The sequence below is a fragment of the Phalacrocorax aristotelis genome, chromosome 11 (genome assembly GCF_949628215.1).
Source record: "Phalacrocorax aristotelis chromosome 11, bGulAri2.1, whole genome shotgun sequence".
NCBI classification, from domain to species: Eukaryota; Metazoa; Chordata; class Aves; order Suliformes; family Phalacrocoracidae; genus Phalacrocorax; species Phalacrocorax aristotelis.
Genome location: NC_134286.1, coordinates 16,262,041 through 16,281,423, shown reverse-complemented (window position 1 = coordinate 16,281,423; position 19,383 = coordinate 16,262,041). Strand labels below are relative to the sequence as shown.

The window sequence follows — 19,383 nt, the reverse complement described above, 5'->3', positions numbered from 1 at the left end:
GCAAATAGGAATAGCAACTGGATGCAACAAGGACAACACTGTGTCATTTTTCTCTTTATCAAGAGAAAATCAGAATGGTTGAAGATGAGAAAGAGACTAGGGATGTTGAGAAGGCTAACAGAAGAGAGTGGAAGTGACTGAAGAGGAGGGAAAAGCTGAAGCAAATAAATACGAGTAGTCAAAGGGGAGGGAGTAGATGTCTGGAATAGTGTATTGCTGTAGGAGGAATAAAAAAAGAGATGTTTAGGAAAAGAAAGTAATCAAAGAAATTGAAAGGTATCTGGAATGACGGGGACCTGTGAGGGCATGAGAGAGTCTTCTGAACAACAGTTCAGCTCAAAGCAAAAGTTCAAAGGCTGGAAGAAAAAAAAATTCCATAGATCCAAGTTTTTCCTGACATAAATGTAACTATGCAAAATGTGTATCAGATTTGTAGTTTCATGTTGTGAGGTGTTTCTCTAGCTGTACCCTTTCATTAACTTTTAAAACCAAGGAGTGAACTGCTTAACAATGTGGATTTTGTAGTGATGTCACTTTGATGTGAACAAATGCTATTGGGCCAGAACGTTAAGGATCCATGTCCATAATCCTTTGGTACATGCAGTATCCTAATGGCAGGTGGTGCTCCTAATGTTGTATTTGCCAAACAAGATTGTGCCAATACTGCGGCAAGCTAGTATTGTATGTGCCTGCTTTCATTTTAGGAACGGTGAACTCTCTTTTGCAGCCTGAACCTTGAAATGACTTTAAAAGCTGGGAACAATGCAAGCTATGTACTGTACATTCTGTATTGTTCCCTAATGTTGGAATTTTACAGCTGAAACGGTAATAAAAAATACTCTGAAAGTCAAAACTAGTATTGTGCTTGTAAAATTCTGTTATATTGGCATACGCTCTTGTAAAAGCTTTGTTATTGTTTTCCAAATCACAGAATGGTGCGGGTTGGAAGGGGCCTCTGGAGATCATCACAACCCTGTGAGCTCTGCCCTTCAGCTAGTTCGCAATCTACCTCACTGCCCACCCATCTAATGCCATCATCATAAATCCAGTCAGTATCCCTAGGGGAACATCTACATCTGCCTATAGAGACAAAATGAATATATTTCCTTGCAGTGGATAAAGATGTTGAGGTGGCAGTGTGGGAGTTCAGCCTAGGCAGAGTGTGGGTAAGGGGGCCAGGCAGCACTGTGCTGTGCCTGCTGCTAACGAGCTTCCCAAGTGAATTGCTGAGCTTCTGCCTTTCTCTTTACAGAAATACCCAGTGGGATGAGGGCAGTGGAACTAGAGTGAAATGAGAGCTTGCAGTCATTCACACTGCAAGAGCTGGCTTTTATGCACAGGTATTGGCCTGAATGACAGGTTCTCATACTTTTTCTCAGGTATGCTCATGCAGTCTTTTTTGCCACATATAAAATTTATTGCTACACATAACAGGAGGTGTGATAGCACACTGTAGCTGTACCACTTACAAGTAAGAATTAGAAAATTTGCTGTTTATGCCAGTGTTGGGAGTTGGAAAGGGTGAGAGCATGAGGCAAGATTTCTCTTAATTTTTTTTTTAAATGAAGACTATCTCTCAATGTTACATCTCTTCTAAGCTAGCAGAGCATCTTGTTTCCAGCATTTCATGTATGGCGTGGGATCTGTATTTTAAGTTTAACGATATCATGGTTGCTTGGGTAGATAGTTTAGCTTTGCCAGTCATTATTGTTCTTTCCATCAAAAGTTATTTCTAAGCTTCAGTAATTCAGAACACCTGGATTATACCACCCCAATCACTTCAAATAAGTTTCACTCCCCAGCAAAAGAGGAAATATATCAGGCTTGAGTTCTAGTACAATTCTGTCTGTTAGACAGGACAGTTTCTCTCCTTTTTATTTCCTTACATCCTTTAAAAGCATGAATAATTGTAGTAACCAGAGAAGAGCAGGAGTTCTGGCTTCCTGCTTCACCTATGATTCAGGTCTGCGCCGATGTCTCTGCTATAAAAAAGTACAGTGAGTCATCAACGCCTTATTAGTGGATTGGGAGATGTCCTTAATCTTGATAAATTCTTTCTACAACAAATGAGAAGTATTGTTTTCTAGAACCAGCATGAAAAATTTTGTACCCAGCCCTATATATGTGAAAAGAGCTGCAGGTGAGGACCCAAGGGTTTTACTCTTTTGACGTGATCCTTTATTGTTTTCTGATTGTAGATGTGTGTTACCTTGCCAAAGGTTAGTAACATGTACAGTGAGAAGTGATCTTCTGAAGCGCCTGCTTTTCCCCTTGCTTCTAATATTATGTCAGATTTTTCAGAGCAGGCTACAGTTTCCATCTTCTGTATCAACTATTACCAGTTCATTCCCACCCACCCCCAACTTTAACCATCATGGTTCTGCAGTTTCCAGGAAAAACACTAGGGACAGTATTTATCTTGTCTGTTTTTTTACAAAGAGACAGAAACAAACTTCTCCCATCACAAAACAAACAAACAAACAAAACCCAAAACAACCCAAAACCAAAAAGATAAGCAGACTGGTAGGCTCTTCCATAAAAAAGAAAAGTTTCAGGCAGCAGAACATGAGAAACAGTGAATAAACTGGTCATTGCACCTTTTACTGTTCCTGTGAAAAGAGAAGTTGATTTGTCATCCCCATTAAGACTTCTCAGTTTTGGGCTGAATTAAAAAATGAATGTTCACATATGCTCAATATAACCTCTCACAAAGCCTGTCTCCCAGACTCGTAGCGGGCACGTTGCCCCAGCCTGAATGGCCGGGTCATAAAAAGACATTTTTCTGCAGTTGCAGTTCTGGGCTCGGGCCCAATAGCCCAGCCAAAAACCAGCACTGAAGGTAGTGTGGGAAAGGAAGCTACAGTTGTTGAAATTGGAACAAGTAATACCTGCTAGAAGTCTGCAGGCAAAGTAGAACTGGACAAAAAGCCCAGAGATGAGAGCAAATAAAGGCAATTCTAAGTCTAACCTGCAATTACTAGGTTTGGGGGTTGATTTACCATGTCTAGGCTCCTACTAAAACATTATTTGTATTTTTAGCTGATACATATACTAAGCTCGATCCCTGTGGCAGGTGCTGTTAAGGAATGTCAGAGGAAGCGTTACATGGGCTAGTAACTAAAATCTTCCAGCCCACCCCTTGCTCACTGGCCCTGACTGACATGCAGGTAGGCAGCATGCCCATGTAGTCAGGGGTGTGCCAGCAATCAAGAGCAGTCATCTCATCCTCCCCTTAGTAGAGGAATATTCTGTGGCAAATACTGACTAAACAAAAAGCAAACTGGGCCCAACTATGGCACTTATTTGTGTGACTATCATGCAAAATTCAACTTACAACAAAATAAAATTAGTCTTGCTCATGATCCTCTGCTGCTTTCCTATCCTGAGTTGTTCAATTAAAACACTATTAGGCTGCAAATTGCTAGAAACTGAACACACCTGGAGACACAGGAGCATCCATCCATACACTAATTCATCTGATACTGATACGGCTTCCAGCACACAAGCAAGTCACAGAAGAGGTGCACATGGGACTCTGGAACAACTTTTTCTGACATACAGGTTTCAACATACAAGACCAGGCTTTAACTTGCCCTTTCATAAGGCAGCAGCCATGATCAAGCTAATACATGACTGACTTCGTCCCCTCCTCCTCCTTCATGCACACACTTCGTTCCAGCCCAATACACTTCTAAGTCTGCATCTTTTTTGTGTTGTGCATTCTCTGAGGTGCTGCACAAAATCAGCCTATCAGTACTAAAAAGGCAATAGTGAGACGGCCACTAGATTTTATCCAACATAATAAAAAAAGCAACCATTTCTTTAGACTCTGCAAGGTAGCAAAAAAAAGCTAGGAAGGGGAGACGTGAATTAGCAGGCACTGATAAGGAACATGCAGAATTCCTCTCTCCCTGCCAGACACCTGGCTCACCTTAAGGACCCCTCAAAATTACTGTGACTTGACAGTAGAATTGCCCTGATGAAGTTGTATTATCCATGTTGCACCTAAAGCTGTAGATAAAAGTTTGTATCTCACCACCACAAAACACACTTTTGTAAACAAAACAATGCCAGTGCAAAGTGAAAAGCATTTGGGGCTTTCTCTCATAATAGGAAAAACTAAAGTATCTTCTTTATTTTACAACTATTTGCCAAACCATAGAGCTAGGCAGTAAGGTACAGCTACACACACGCATGCACACACAATGCAAGTTACATAATATACCAAATCAACTGTAAGCAGCTCTGTGTTATCTATTGCTATTGGAGCTCAAATGAAATGGCATTTTAATTTTAGCTTTGTTTTACATTTAAAAGTAGGGTTTTTTCATGGCACCAAATCACTCTGGAATGAAATTGCTTCTCCAAAGACCATCATAAAAGTTAGCTTACAAGTTCAGTTCCATGTTTAGACAGCTATATTTAAGTTAAATGAAACATGAGCAAACCTGCAACCTATATAAAAAGGCTTCTATAGGTTCCAAAACCTGTGCAGTAAATCAAGGTTCCACATAATAAAAGTGTAAGAGATCTTCCTGCTGATAGCCCACCACTTTCTTGAACTGCTTTTCAAAGTGCATGGAGCTGATTAAAGGGCAAAAGGAGGTCTGCTGGGCAATCACCTCAACTGTTATTTTAGCATTATTTAAGCACTTCCTGATATTTTCTAGGTTGATTTAACAAAAGCAACTAGGAGATAATGGTGAAATGTATTAGAAAGCCTTTGCCGTTTTTGTCCTCAAAACACTGTGTGGCAAGCAACTGTGCTTAACAGTAAGCTTTATGGTTTTGCACAATAGCTGTTTTTCTTTTAAATCTCCAGCATCACCTTTTACTCTTTTGTGCCTTTTATTTCTCTAACATATATTAAATGTAATGTTTAACAGAATGTAATAACATCCCCCTATGCAGCACAGCCCATTCCTCACCAGCATTGCTGTAGAGGCTAACTGCTGTTTTTCTTAAGGTGCTTGTAGAGAAAAACTGAGATACTTGGCTACTAATTATGTCTGAAAATTTGAGACTAGGTATTGATTTACCCAAGGTTGACACTGGTACAGCTCAGTGCATTTAGCTATAGGGGTATGAAAAATCATATTGTCTTCAGAGAGCTTCTTACGTGCCCTGATGGAACCACTCAACATAACACACTGAGCTCAGTTTTCGTGATTCCGATACAGCCATCTGCTGATGGCTTATCAGCAGTCCATACTGATTCTCCAGGTGTTTCTGAACTTCCCATTTTTGATACAATCACATCCATCCCACTGGTAAGGTACAGCAGGGAAACCACATCCACAGGAATTCACAGGCACAACCAGTCATTAAAACGTGCTGTCGACGTGTGGTCAGCAAGAGGTTCTACCCTGTTCCAGTTTCGAAACTGGTATGTTAGCCAGACCTCTGCTGGTGAGAAAGAAGGTAACAGGAGCAAGCTCCTAAGAAAGGGAACTATCTTGTATCTGAAACTGCAATGCATACAAATTTATCCAAAATTATAAAGTATTAACTCCATTATCAGTCCATTATCACTCCTCAAGAGCTACAGCTTGTTTTCACGACCGAAACCATCGTGACTTACAAGAATAAAAAAATTCTGGCAACAGATGTACATGTAACAATTTCCTTTGCTATAAATAAAATACTTCTCCAAGTCATATCACGAGCACAGACAGAAGCAGAGAGAAGCTGGGAACAGTCCTCAGATTTCTTCACTGTACCTACGAATCCACTTAACAGCTGAAAAAAGTCTACGCCACAGCTCCCTGTGTAAGGCTTGTGTGTGACGTGAAGCCACATCCTGTGCAATCTCAGCAAAAAGGTATTTGGGCCGCATTCATCTTTTGAATTGTAAATGCTGTTTTATCAGTCTACACAACAGATCATGTGTTTACTGGGAGAAAAAAAAAAGATGCCACACTGAAGTTTTACTCAGTACCTTGGCTTCAATATAAACGAAGAATGACTGAGGAGTTTTAAATTTTCTAAGGAGTGCACTGTTACATAAAATCCATAAACTCATAGCATTCCTAGGGCAGTCTAAAGGCCAGAAAAGGCTTGGATTTAAGGCCCTTGTGTAGTTTTTCAATCTGTTTTAAATGATTCCAGCAACAAGTTTTCCAATTTCCCTAAGGCAAATGCTCCACAGTGGCAAAGGCAGCAGACTAAGACTACAATCATTCCCAAGCCGTGAGCTTGGCAAACTGCTTCTGGCCCAGCGGGTGAAGCAGCTGTGCCTAAGCAACAGCCCCACTTTGGTCTTCTGCATTTCCAAAGGCTATCTGGACCAGTGACACTATAAATACTGGAAACTGCTTTTCTTCCTGCCCTTTTATCTTTATCCCTCTCTCCTCACTCTGTCCTGCTGCTTCATAGCCCAGTGTTTCCCCCGACAGAAAAAAACCCCATATATTAGCAAGTGCTAATGAAGTATTAAATACAAAGTTCTTAATCCTCAGAAGTTTCATTAATATCATGAGAGATCATGGTATCATAAAGACAAATAGGATGAGCTTGACAGCAGCAGTGGGATGAGAAGTAAGAAAATAAGGCTGCGTGCTTAGGGACCACTAGTAAGAATTTCCCCATATAGGTGGAAGCTCAAATATTGCTGTTGGAAACAACAAAGGAGAAACACCCAGGAGATTTTTCCAATGGCAGGATAATTAGGATTACTGACACACTACAACTATGAAAAAGGTAAATACAACTTTAGAGCTGGTGCAACATGCCTCCAACTGCAATTCCTAGGAATGCATTCATAGAGTCATAGAATCATTAAGGTTGGAAAAGACCTCTAGGATCATCAAGTCCAACTGCCAACCCAACACCCCCAGGCCTCCTAAACCATGTCCTGAAGTGCCACGTCTACGTATATTTTGAACACCTCCAGGGAGGGTGACTCCCCCACCTCTCTGGGCAGCCTGTTCCGATGCCTGACCACTCTTTCAGTAAAAAAATATTTTCCCCAATATCCAATCTAAACCTCCTGGAGCATCTTCAGGCCATTTCCTCTTGTCCCATTGTTAGTAACCTGGGAGAAGAGACCAACACCCACCTCACTACAGCCTCCTTTCAGGTAGTTGCAGAGAGCGATAAGGTCTCCCCTCAGCCTCCTCTTCTCCAGACTAAACAACCCCAGCTCCCTCAGCTGCTCCCCATCAGCCTTGCTCTCCAGACCCTCCACCAGCTTCGTTGCCCTTCTCTGGACACGCTCCAGCACCTCAAATGTCCTTCTTGTACTGAGGGGCCCAAGACTGAACCCAGCATTCGAGGTGCGGCCTCACCAGGGCCGAGCACAGGGGCACCATCCCTGCCCTGCTCCTGCTGCCCACACTATTCCCGACACAAGCCACGATGCTCCACGCCGACGTGGAAGGGATCATGAGTAGATCAGAACGGAATCAGGAGCAGGTGCAGCAAAGAGTCCCTCACGGGGGGAGAGAATAAAGCGCCTCCGCGTCGTTCGGAAGGCGGGCAGTGCCGGGGGCTCCCCGCGGGGAGGTCGGCCCCGGGGTGGACGTACCGACGGCCCTCCCGCGCCCGTTCCTCCCAGCCGAGCAGCGGCAGCCTACGGGAGGGACGCGCCCGGGGACGCCCCGAAGGGGGGCGGGTGCCCCAAACCTTTCAGAAACCCCTGCTATTTATGGCCGGCGGCCGCTCCTCCCACCACCCCCCCGCTTCCTCCCCGGCGCTCCCGCCGCGCCCGCTGTCCCCGCCGCCTCCGCCGCCTTCCTGTCACCGGCTTCCCGCCACCGGTCGTTGTCCCCCCCACCCGCCCCCCCGCAACGGTCCGCCGGCTCCACCCCTCCCCCTCCGCGACCGTTGGGAGCTTTGAATGGGACGCCGAGCGCGCGCGCGCAGCAGCCCCGCCCCCCCGCGCGCCATGGCGGCACCCTGGCTCAGCCCGTGACAGCAGCAGGAGGCCGAGGCCGCCGTCTCCCGCCGCCCTCCCCCTCCCCAGCAGCGGCCCCGGTTTTCGCCCTCGGCGGCGCGGCGTGGTGGGAGGGGCCGCCAGCGAGCTGTCATGCAGGACCCTACCCCGGAACGCGGCGGTAGCGCCTGCCCCGCCGAGGAGAGGCGGGGGGCGGCGGGGCCGGCGGCGAGCGGCGGTGCCTCCTGGCTCCAGAGGGTCTTTGAGGAAGTGCGGGGCTCCTCCCAGCTGAGCGTGGCCCCGGCGGAGCCGCCCGCCGTCACGGTGGTGGCGGTGGAGCGGTACCTGGCCGAGGCGCCGCCGCCGCCCGCCGCCGCTCCGCAGTACTGGTACGACGTGACGCTGGCGGACGGCGCCTGCCAGGAGCGCTGCTACCTGGCGCCGCGCCTCAACGGCCTGGTGCAGCGCGCGCACCTGCGGGCCGGCGCGCGCCTGCGCCTCACCCGCTGCTCCTACCTGTACGACGAGAAACGCCTCAACTACGGCTTCCTCTGCCTGGAGGAGCTGGAGCGGGTCGGGGGCGCCGGGAGCCCCGTCGAGCCGCCCCGCCGCCGCCCGCCGCCCCTCCGCGGCGGGGTGAAGAAGCACTACCTGCCTCTGTGGAACAACGAGGATCCCTACGGTGACATGTGGGTGGCGGACAAGCCCCAGGCGCAGGTGGACGTCGACGGTAAGCGGAGAAGGAGGCGGCTGTAGAGGAAAGGGGATGTAGGTGGAAGCCGGCCTCATGCAGCCGGAGCGCCCTGGGGAGGCCCGCGCTACCGAAGCCGCCCCAAGGCGCCCGCGAAGGGGACGAGGTGCGGTCACTTCACCTCGCCTGAGCAGCGGGGCCGAGCGCCCTGGTCAGAAACGACCCTCCGGTTGTGTTGGGTGCCATTGCAAACGCGCTGTTGCCTATCGCAGTTTGCGCCTTCGTGTCGCTTCGAGAGGGTTTTTTGGGCTTTACGAAAGGTTGACTGAAAATAAGGAGCTGTGGTGCTTGTAGCCAGTCTTCTGAGGTGTCAAAAGCATACGTTCCAGTAGCGGCCTGTTGGCTAGTCCGTGGGACTGGGAGCTGGCACCTGGAAGCTGCTGCCTAAAACACAGCTAGTGCTGGCATGCTTGGGCCAGTCCGCGAAGCCTGGTGAGGAGGGAGGAATGAGCAGGACTTGAGCAGGAGCCCTGTGGGATGACACCTGTGTCTTTTGTAGGAGCTCTTCTGTCCGTCTGACAACACTTCTGTGTCATTCTACATGTGTCATCGCTCTCTTTTTCAATTAGAAAAGGAAACCAAAACAAAACTATACTGTGTGTAGACAGCTCAGAACGGGATTTCATGGTGAATAGTATCATCAATTAAGCCTTTTTAAATGTGAGAAACATTTAAGAAAATGCATGTGATGTCTTGGTCTGTCCACTTCTGAAAACTTAAACGTTCAATCATGAATGCTATTTTTTGGTCTTTTTTTTTTTTTTTTTCCCCCCCCTTAGTCTCCAAGCTGACTTCTCTTGGTCAGCTGGAAATGACCTGGAGAAGCAGAGTTCACTTCCATCCACTTCTTGTGAGAGTCCTGCATAAATCTAGACTAAGGTACTACGGGAAACCAGACAAAAAACTGGATATGCCTTATCAGGTAAAGAGGGATAAATACATAGGTTAACACTTGAACAAATAGCTGTAGGATATTTGGAAATCATTATTCCCATATAGTAGACACATAAAGTTAAGATTTACGTTGTAGCTGCTTTATATTCAAAATGCTACCTTTACAAAAATGCTAAGCCCTTTCGAGCAGGAGATGGTGAATCTAGTGATCATATGTACAAACTTTGGTGGATGTCATTCTGTAACTATAGTTCAGCTGAGCTTTTTGTGGAGGGAAAAAAAACATTTGGAGTTTTTTAATAGCTTAACAGCCTGAATGTTTCTGGTCTCTGTGCTCTCACCTGGTGACTTCCAGATAGGTTGTTTTACTGTAAAAGTCTTAGTGATTTTCCTAATATGTCTTATTCATGGTATTTTTGTCTAGAGCTTCTTGGAAGTGGAGACAGGAGGTGTGGTGTTTTGGTCCCAGCCAGCAGCTAAGCACTCACCAGTTGGTCATTTGCTCTCCACTGCCCTCTCCAGAGGGGTGGGGGAGAGAATTGCAAAAGCAAAAGTGAGGGAAAACCCATGGGTTGAGATGATGACAGTTTTAATACAGTGAAGGGGTGGTGGGGAAAGGCAAACTAGTGATGCAAAGGCTCACCACCTCTCACCAGCAGACCAGTGCCCAGCCAGTCTCTGAACAGTAGGTACTTTGGGAAGACTAGCAGCCCATTTTGTATCTGAGCATGATGTTACGTGGCATGGGATATCCCCTTGGTCCGTTCAGGTCAGCTGTCTCAACTGTGTCCCCTCCCAGCCTCTTGTCCATCCCTAGCTTACTGGCTGGGGTGGTAGAGCGAGGAACAGGGAAAACCCTGACACTGTGCAAGCACTGTTCAGCAACAGCTAAAACATCGGTGTGCTATCAGTACTATTTTAGTCACAGATCTAAAACAGGGTACCATGCAGGCTGGTACAGAGTAAATAACCTCTATCCCAGCCAGACCCTGTACAGGAGGGCAACACTTTACAAAGAGCACCAATAACTCATAGGAATTCTTCTATGGGGAGAGAGGCGTGAAACTTCTTAATGAAAGGGGCTGTTGTGGGCTCTTATTCCAGGTTTCTGTTCCCTTTGCACATGAAGATAAATGAGGGTCTTTTTATTGGAGGTGCTTCTCAGTAGACAGTCTAGATGGTACTCCTCACTTTCATGGCAGTTCATCAGTCACATTTCCTGGTATTAGTTGTAGAATTAACACCCAGAGCTGAAGAAGTTAGGAGACAGATTTTACATGCTTTTTGCTTTATGCGTTCCTTCTTTAGATGGTGTTATGTATTGGGTATTGTTATTAGATAAAATCTGCTGGGATAACAAAAAAATCTTTTTTGTTTACTTTTGAGGAGGTACACTTCATGACTGATTAGGGATGTTAGAACGAACTAACAAGTGTTGACGTATAATTTCTGTATTGAACTTGGAATAAGGAAAACGTTTTTAGAAGCAGCAATGGGGAAAAACACATAAGGTGTTAAATATGTTCAAGAAAGAGTTTTAATGTTTCTTCAAGTGTAGAGTTCAATACAAGTTTTGGAACTGTGTTTTTCTGTATCTATTTGTAATCAGCAGAGAAATTGTTCATGGGTCAAGTAGCCGATGCATTATCCAAAATAAATACCAGAGTGATGATAAATAAAGATGAATGTATTTTGTCTTTTTTTTTCTTTAGGCTTACTTTGAAGTTGCTGATGGTTCAGGCATGATGTCAATGGTTTTGTGGAATTCATTATGTCCTGAATGGTATAACAGTATGAAGGTTGGCACGGTACTTCTTCTTGAGCAGTATGCTATCAAAACCAGTTACCCGTTTAAAACACAGCCAACCCCAGGGGATTCACAGATGAAGAGATTTGCTACAATTGGTTAAGTATTGCAGAAACCTGTTTTGATTCAATGAAATATAGCTGTAAAAAGGTAGCTCTTCAAAGAAATTAAATAGAAAGTGATCCATTGCTGAGACAAATTGATAAGGTATTTATCCTTAAATATTAGCTTTGAAAGGTGGATTACCATCCAAGTACTTACTGTTTCCTGTTTATATTAGGATCATGTCTACAGAGTTTATTGCCACAATTAGTTAAAACCTTTATTTAAGAAAAAAATAAATAAAAATCTAATCCCTGATTTAAGTATTGGGATCATAAAGACGGGCCTCTGGTACTGAATTTTAATCTGAATCTACTTTCTGATTAATAATACAGGTATCGTTTGTGCACTGCTTATGCCTTCTTCCATGTCATTGAAGCACACGGTCGCCTAATCTGACTTTAGATTTTAGTGTATCTGGTCAAGGCCCAAAGTATCTGCAAAGCTCCACTGAATAAAATGTTGCATTGATGACTGCTGCCTGTGCTGCAAGAGCAGCACCGTGGGAGGGCATATATGAAGATATTCCTTGGCTATAAAAGTATTTTCTTACTTGCAGCTGTTCGGTGTGACAGATATTCAAAGAAGCTATGCTACAGAAATACAAAGGCTGCAACGTAACAGTAATAGCCCTTCCAAACTGGATTTGATTTTTTTTTTTTCTCTCTCCTACTTTGCAGAATATTAATTCTTTCCCCTCTTATGCTTTTATACTCAGAACAAAAGGACAGCCAACATTCAGAAAATTCAAATAACCTTGAAACAAGCAAATATGTGTGTTAGTGAAGGATGATGTATGTATAATTTATCAACAGTGACAGTTTCCTAATGGGGTTGCTACAGTGCACAAAAATAAACAATATTTTCACTGCTATAAGCAGTGTATTCTTTGCCCTAAAACCAGATCATAATGTCTGAGGTGTTTGTGGTGAGTTGGCAAGAGGGAGAAGCATGTAGCCAGGAATGGAAGCTTGTGAGGGAAGCTGATGATGATTACAAGCCAGCCCTGAAAGCAATTATAATTGCCACTAAAACTTTCTATGGGAGAAGGACAGAACAAAATATGCCATCTGAGGTAACTTTCTCTGTGGGCAAATATCACTTCATTTTAATGACCTCATTCACACTGCACTACTGATTTCTGCAAGCATTATTGGGGTAGAAATGTTAATGAAGAAATCAAAATGGAAAACAAGGCCAGTGGGCTGTAAATGGTAGTAGATGTGTAAGGGAAGAATTAAAAGTCAGTCTATAGTAAAGTGCCATAGTGTATTTGCAGACTGCAGCTAAACTTCAGAAATTGCTGATCTTCAGTTCATATCAATGTGTGTACAATATCTTATTTCTTTTCTCAGCACAGAGCTCAGAATTTTGTCTTCATATGAACTTACAAAGCACATAATACCATGCACTGATGGATCTTATGCCCATATATCCTGTAGGAAGAGAGTCTAAAGAGAACAGAATAACCAGAAAAATTTCTAGATCAGTTATGAAATCGATTTTATGCAACTTCTGGTGCATGGTTTTGTTTGGTTTTGGGTTTTTTTTGTTCAGATGAAGTGAAATTTAATGCCTTGCTAATCACTCTGTCAACATAAATTTTTCTGTATACGCCCAATATGGGGCAATATTTCAATGTTTTTTTAAGCATGCACAATGAGTGCTCCAGAAGTTCTTCAGCTAGCTAGTTAAAGCAATCAGTTACACTGAATTGCTTAAGTAACAATTACTTTTTTCATCATCTATTTCCATTTTGTAACTCCATCAAATCCCAACTTCCCAGCGTTCCCTTACAGCCATCTGTAAATGTTGTAAAACATATCTGAAGGGTTAGCAAGGCCACAAGGGAAAGGGCTGTCCAAATTAAAAGTTCTTGCAAGACAGAATGCTTCTGGCATATTCCTAGATTTCTGCGAAGCGAGTTCTGCATTGCTTGCTTCTGTCTGCAGCTGCAGCATTGTATGGCATGCTGACAGGTGCTGTTTCAGGACCTAAAACCTTTGGAGCTTAGTACCACACCTTGAACTCCATTGCTAGGCAATGTGTGCATTTCACAGATCTCTGAATTTACGGGATACTGATGAAAACTGCTGTTTCGAATAGCCTGGACAGACCTTAGCTTCTGAATCACCCTAGGGTATAGTCCTGAGTTGAGTACATGACTTTCATCTAATCTCAAAGTGACAAAACAACTGGTAAATGGTTTTGATGTACGGGAAAGTTTTGTTCTCAGGAATTTTGCCTGAGATGCTGTCCTAAAACACGATATGCAAAACCATGATTGTCCTCCAAATACATTTCTAGAAAGCAGCACCCAAAAGAAAATTCTTCAGTAGAGGGTCTGATTTCAAGTACACCACCTTCCTAATGTTGCACCACTAGGGTGAGGGGCTGGACATAATTATATAAATGATGGTATAATTATTTATACCTCTTTAGTTACTTTTCTGGATGCATTATTTGAATAACCCCTTACCCAAACCCAAGCATCTTGTAGAAACTTCATCAGAATCTGTATTTTACCAGCAAGATTTGTCTTGTTATGAGAAAGACAATAGAGTACCACCTTGTGTATTTGAGATGCTGAAGCCATTCCTTCTGTACTTTTTATCTGGTTGCAAACCCCCTGCCTTCCCCAAATGCTCCACCTTGTTTGTTATTCAGCATCTAAATTTTCCAGGTGCTATAGAATAGACGTGAGAAGACCACCTGTTTTCCTCCACGACCATGGTGTACTTTTATCATATTAAGTACTACCTGAACTGGTATCAGATGTGGAAGTTCTCATCTGATAGTTCTGTTTTCTGTTCTACTCCAGTATGTGCAAGTCAGTTTTAGATCCTAGTGACATTCAAGAATGAAGCTAATGTAAAAAGTACTTCATACCTAATCAGTATTGTAGTATTAGTTTCTGTTGCTGGTTTTTAAAATAACTGTCTGGATCAGACTAATTGGCACATGTAGGAAATGGGAAAGTTTAACATTGCTTGGATTATAAAATTGCATTGTTGAATGCTTTACCTGAATTCGTTACATTATTTTGCCGAAAACATAAAGTCAGAGGAATTGATTAATAATTTCACAAGCAGTGAGACAAAGTTGGAACACTTTATTTACAAAACTTTACCTTTTTTTTTTTGTGTAGTTGGTTTTTTAAAGTTGTTTTTTTTTTAATTTGTATTTATACCTTAAATGTGACTTTTTTTTATTTTTCCCTTGTCAGAAATCAGCCTTAATGTTCGAGACCCTCCTACTAAAATAAGTATTATTCCAGAAGAAACAGTTAAGCCAGAGTGGGGATTACCTGAAGTTAAATATCGGTTTATCACAAGGTAAAATAGAATTTTGTTGGTTGTCAACCTGGAACTCAAATTTCACTACATTACACTGAATGTCAATTGGAAATGTATTTTGAAAAGTTTCTGAGAAAAACTTTATGTTTTGTTGTTAACAAATACCCACATTTTTGTTCTGGTTTGGTTTTAGGTCAGAACTGGATGGCTTGCCAAACAATCATTCCTGTGATGTTATTGGTCTTGTGACATTTGTAGGAAGGGCTGAACGAGCACGGAAGAGAGGTTTTTCTCTAAATATGACTTTCAGAATTTACCAGACACTTTTTAACTTTCTGAATAAATGTTTATACATTTTTCTTAACATTTGTTTATTTAGAACACGGTGAAGACTTCTGGCTCTATCGTTGGGCACATGCCATTGATGGGACCTCGGACCAACCATTCATACTGGAATTGTTTGCAACTTCTCAGCCAGATGTGTTCGAGCATATTCACCCAAGTATTCATCTCTTTATAATACTTTTCATAATTATTTATCGTGTTTTTCTAGTTGGTTGCTAATTTCAAATTCTGAGTATAATTGCTACTGAATAAAAAATTGCTATGGTTTATCTCCTCAAACAGAAAATAGCTGATCAGGAATTAAAATAATTTTAAAAAAAAAAATAGTTTAAGCATTTGAAACCCTTATCATACTGCAGTCTGCCAGTTAGTCTAAACAAATAGATGGGCAGCTGGGCCTGGGGCTTGTTTGATCTCATTAATTTCAACAGAAACTTAAGTGAAGCACCTAGGACAACGTCTCTTGCACCAAAGGCAAACAAAGAGGCAGCTGGTCAAATCTATTACTTCTTTTGTCCTGTAAATAAGCTGGTTTTTGGGTTTGGGTTTTTTTTTATAGACAGGAATAATTTAAGAGGACTGGAGGAAGGGAGAAGTGAAAGTGGAAAAGCTTCATTTCTTTGAATAAATATTTTTTGGCCAAACAGCGATCATCACCCAGCTGTGCTAGTTATTGCATGTGAGCTAAGAATGATAAACTTCAAACTGGAGAATCCTTAATTAAGAATTTTAAGAGCTTTAAATATTTCTTCTTGCTGCTTTTCTCTTCTCCAAGCACTCATCCTTCCATTAACACTGGTTGGTGTCACATGCATTTTTTTCTGTCATATGATGCAGGACCAGCTGTATAACCCAGTTACGATTACAGCTGCATCAATCTTGAGTGTTCTGGGGAAATGGCAAAGAATGACATTCCAGTGTTTAACTGAGATATTAACAAAAGAGTGACTTTGTACTCTATTTAGAAATTTTGCAGTGGCATGTCATGATTTTTTGTGCTTTCCACGATTTTATGCTTTTTATCCTTAAGAAACACAGCCATCTAATAGCCATGTTTTTACTCTTTCATTCATTGATATCCTACCTGATGAAGTATCTCATGTTTTAGTCCTAATATGTATGCTGAGATTCCCATGCACAGTTATTAAATTGAAAATTTAATTACATCTCCATATTGTAATTTATAATGGAGGCTCAGTATGTGCTGAAGCATTTGTAGGGCCAAGAACTAAAATGTCTTGTTTAGAGCACTTAATAAAATTAATTTAGTGTGCATCAGTCTTGACATTCTAAAATCAATGAATTATCAGGAAAAAAACTGAAGATCTTTTTTTCCCCTCTAGTGACATATTTGGTGTGTACACAGATGAGAGTGGTACGGGACCTCACTGAGAATCCTTCCAGCACAACTTACCTTACAACTTCAAATGAAAGTCAAATATTCATTACAGGTAATTTAAACTAGTTTCAGTTTTATCTAGTTCTCATTTGATTTCTTTGGCAAGGGTTTTTTCATTTTACAGCAAAATAATCAGTGCGTAGTATTAGTTCCCCTGTCAGAAATGACTTTGAATTAATAATGAAACACAGTTGCATTCTTGTGAGATGTTAATGGGTGTATCTTATGAAAAGTTTCTAAGTATTATTAGGTTAAGTCATATGTTTACTAATTTTTTCAGACTGTTTTAATCTATTGATAGTGTAGCAATGCAGATTACCACTTCCTTAAAAATGTTAAAAATAACTTGCAGCTCTTCTGGCTTACAGATTTCATTCTTACAAAAAAAAAGGAGGGGGGAGGTATAGTTGTCCTAAATTTACCTTAGCTAATATTTTTCACCAAATATTTGGAGAGCTATTATGTTTCATCTTTCCCAATGTGCAGGGTCTTATGCAGATGATGTGGTGTGGGAAGGGATGTGGTGCTGGGCTGCGCTGAAGGAGCAATCCTTCTAGATAGTCTTGTTTGAATACTCCCATCCGCAGTTACGGTATTCTTTATGGCCCTGTGATACTGTACACTGTATACCACCAGGCAGCACCAGGCACAGCTGTTCAGTGTATTTGCTCCTGAATCAGGAGGCAGACTATAGCAGTGTCGCATGCGAGTGATGTAGTGGCCAAACTGCAAGGGAGTATAAGATGCAATAGGTGTCTCTTTCCTGTGTTTATCTAGCTCATTTCTTCAGTGTTCCTAACATATCAGTCACCCGGTCTGAATCTTTCCACTGACAAGTAGGAATAGAGAAAAATATGTGCTGAAAGGTACCTGAACATGGTCAGTTCGATCCACATGGTCTTTCCTGACAAGCTGGGTAGGGTGTTTTGTGCTTAACTGGACTAGCAAAGCAAGCTAGTCTTTTTATTAATAGGTTTCTAATGATTTAATTTACTTCTAAATAAAGGGTTTGAGAGGTTGTTTTTTTCCCTTTGGTTTCTTTCAGTATGTTTTGTGCTTAATTTTCTATTCAAATACTTAAGCTTCCCTCCGCCCCGCTTTAGTTCATTTTATATCTGTCTATCTGTCTGGGTCCTAAATGAGAACTACAGCTGGAGATTGCAGACCATTGGATAAGATCCGTTTCAGTTCACAGCTTAGACATAGACCTGGTTGGAATACAATTTATTTGATAAAGCTGGTATTTAGTACATATCTTGGTTTTAAACCAGCCAACAGTGAATACATACCTGGCCAATTACCTGTCAGTAGCAATCTTTGCTGAACCCTATGAAGATGGTTTATTTGCTCTTTCCTGCTAATAAAACCATTTCTGATCATTTTATTGTTTTGTATGCTCCTGTGAGAAAGTATTCTAGTAGCAGTCCTGCTAGTTGTTTTACTTCTTTCTGTTACTTAACATCTGTTAAATTTCAGTGTCAAATGCAGTGTTAGGCAAGGAATTCAATATACTAATTTCATAAAACACTGTTGACTAGAGGAAAGATGTTTTTTGTATTCTCTAGCCCAGTTTTTCTTAATTCTTTTTTTCTATGTAGTGTTCAGGATAGTTTCAAGATGAGAACGGATGACAGTAACCTGCTTTGGTTTTGATACCTGGTTATTTTTGTTTTAAAAGGGTGGCACAAGGGCCAACCATACACCAAGGACACCAAAGTGAAAAACTTCATTCAGTGGACTAAAACACAAAATGAAGCCGATCAAATGAAGAAAACTGTCATTGGTGGCTATTATCCTTTTCCACGACCTCCAGATAACTTTTTGAAATATTGTAAAAACAATAAAGGTATCATACCATCAAATATCTTCAAGATTTACAGCCTTTTTCAGTTCAGTCTTTCTCCTAGCATTTCAAGCATCAGTTAAAAAGCAACACGGATACTGTTAGTGATTATGCGAGTTTGTAATGCCATTTAAGAAAAACTCCCTTTCATGACTGAATGTATGTAGGCCAAGTCCTCATCTTACAGAATGTATCGTGGCACCATGAGCTGCAGGAGAACTGTAGCAGCTCACACGCGCTACATATTGGTCAGAAGTTTTACTCTGAATATTCTGGTAAATCAGAATTAAAGACAGTTTATACCGAAGAATGCAGTGAATTAGAAATTTCACCTGAAACAGAAGTTGTGATATCTGATGGTGCAGATGCTTGTGAGCTGAAGAGGTCTACTGTTTAAATTTTTTTTCCATGTGACATAAACACCAAAAAGATGTAAAATTCTTCAAAAGTGTAATTTTAAATCAATTTAATATTTAGTAACAAATTATCTTTTCTTTCAAGTCCTGTGGTCAGACATTTTGGTATTGTCTTTCTTTAAAACTTGCTTATGGAAATTTCTGTTTTGCAGTTGAATCAGTTTTGAAAGCCATAGGTGAAACGGGGAAAGAGATTGAAGACTTGCACTACAGAGAACACAAGCGCATCGCTGTTCAGGGAATAATTAGTGCCATAAGATACATCAGCTGTAGCGATGCGGCTGAAGAAGCCTCAGGAGTGGAACTTGTTCAGGTACAGTGTTTGAGAATTAATGCTATAGCACTTAAGCAACTATGATTGTAATTAGAAGGGAGAATTTTGCACTTGAGTTCAGAACCTAGTTATGTCGTTTCTCAGTTAACTTCATTTGCTGTTTTGAGAGCCAAATTTTTGAAAGTCATAATTTAGAACATTTTCAAAAGCAATGATTTAGTGCTTTTCTGAAAGTGTTATGACAGTCCTCTGTGAAACTACATAACTGTTTAGAAGTTACTAGTTTGACTGACTGTATAACCTAATGTAAATTAGAATGTGGGAGAGGCAACTACTACAACATACTCACTGTCACTTTCTAGGCAAAATTTATCTTATTCATA

The 19,383-nt window shown here is 41.8% G+C and overlaps 1 protein-coding gene and 1 long non-coding RNA gene across 5 annotated transcripts in view; one reads left to right on the top strand and one right to left on the bottom strand.

The window, feature by feature from the left end:
• The window catches only part of LOC142063385 (uncharacterized), a 17,931-nt gene extending 9,799 nt beyond the window's left edge, over window positions 1–8,132 (bottom strand). For all 3 annotated transcript variants that reach the window (XR_012662745.1, XR_012662746.1, XR_012662744.1), the window contains exon 1: window positions 8,041–8,132. This is a non-coding gene — a long non-coding RNA (uncharacterized LOC142063385). The remainder of the gene's footprint in view (window positions 1–8,040) is intronic.
• The window catches only part of RADX (RPA1 related single stranded DNA binding protein, X-linked), a 25,371-nt gene continuing 13,906 nt past the window's right edge, over window positions 7,919–19,383 (top strand). Inside the window, exons 1-9 of one of the 2 annotated variants that reach the window (XM_075107076.1) lie at window positions 7,919–8,603; window positions 9,404–9,546; window positions 11,231–11,423; window positions 14,654–14,762; window positions 14,917–15,008; window positions 15,103–15,225; window positions 16,412–16,519; window positions 18,146–18,313; window positions 18,879–19,039. In XM_075107076.1, coding sequence (XP_074963177.1) covers window positions 8,027–8,603; window positions 9,404–9,546; window positions 11,231–11,423; window positions 14,654–14,762; window positions 14,917–15,008; window positions 15,103–15,225; window positions 16,412–16,519; window positions 18,146–18,313; window positions 18,879–19,039 — 1,674 coding nt within the window. In that variant the 5' untranslated portion in view covers window positions 7,919–8,026. The remainder of the gene's footprint in view (window positions 8,604–9,403; window positions 9,547–11,230; window positions 11,424–14,653; window positions 14,763–14,916; window positions 15,009–15,102; window positions 15,226–16,411; window positions 16,520–18,145; window positions 18,314–18,878; window positions 19,040–19,383) is intronic. The other variant, XM_075107077.1, reaches the window with a different exon arrangement.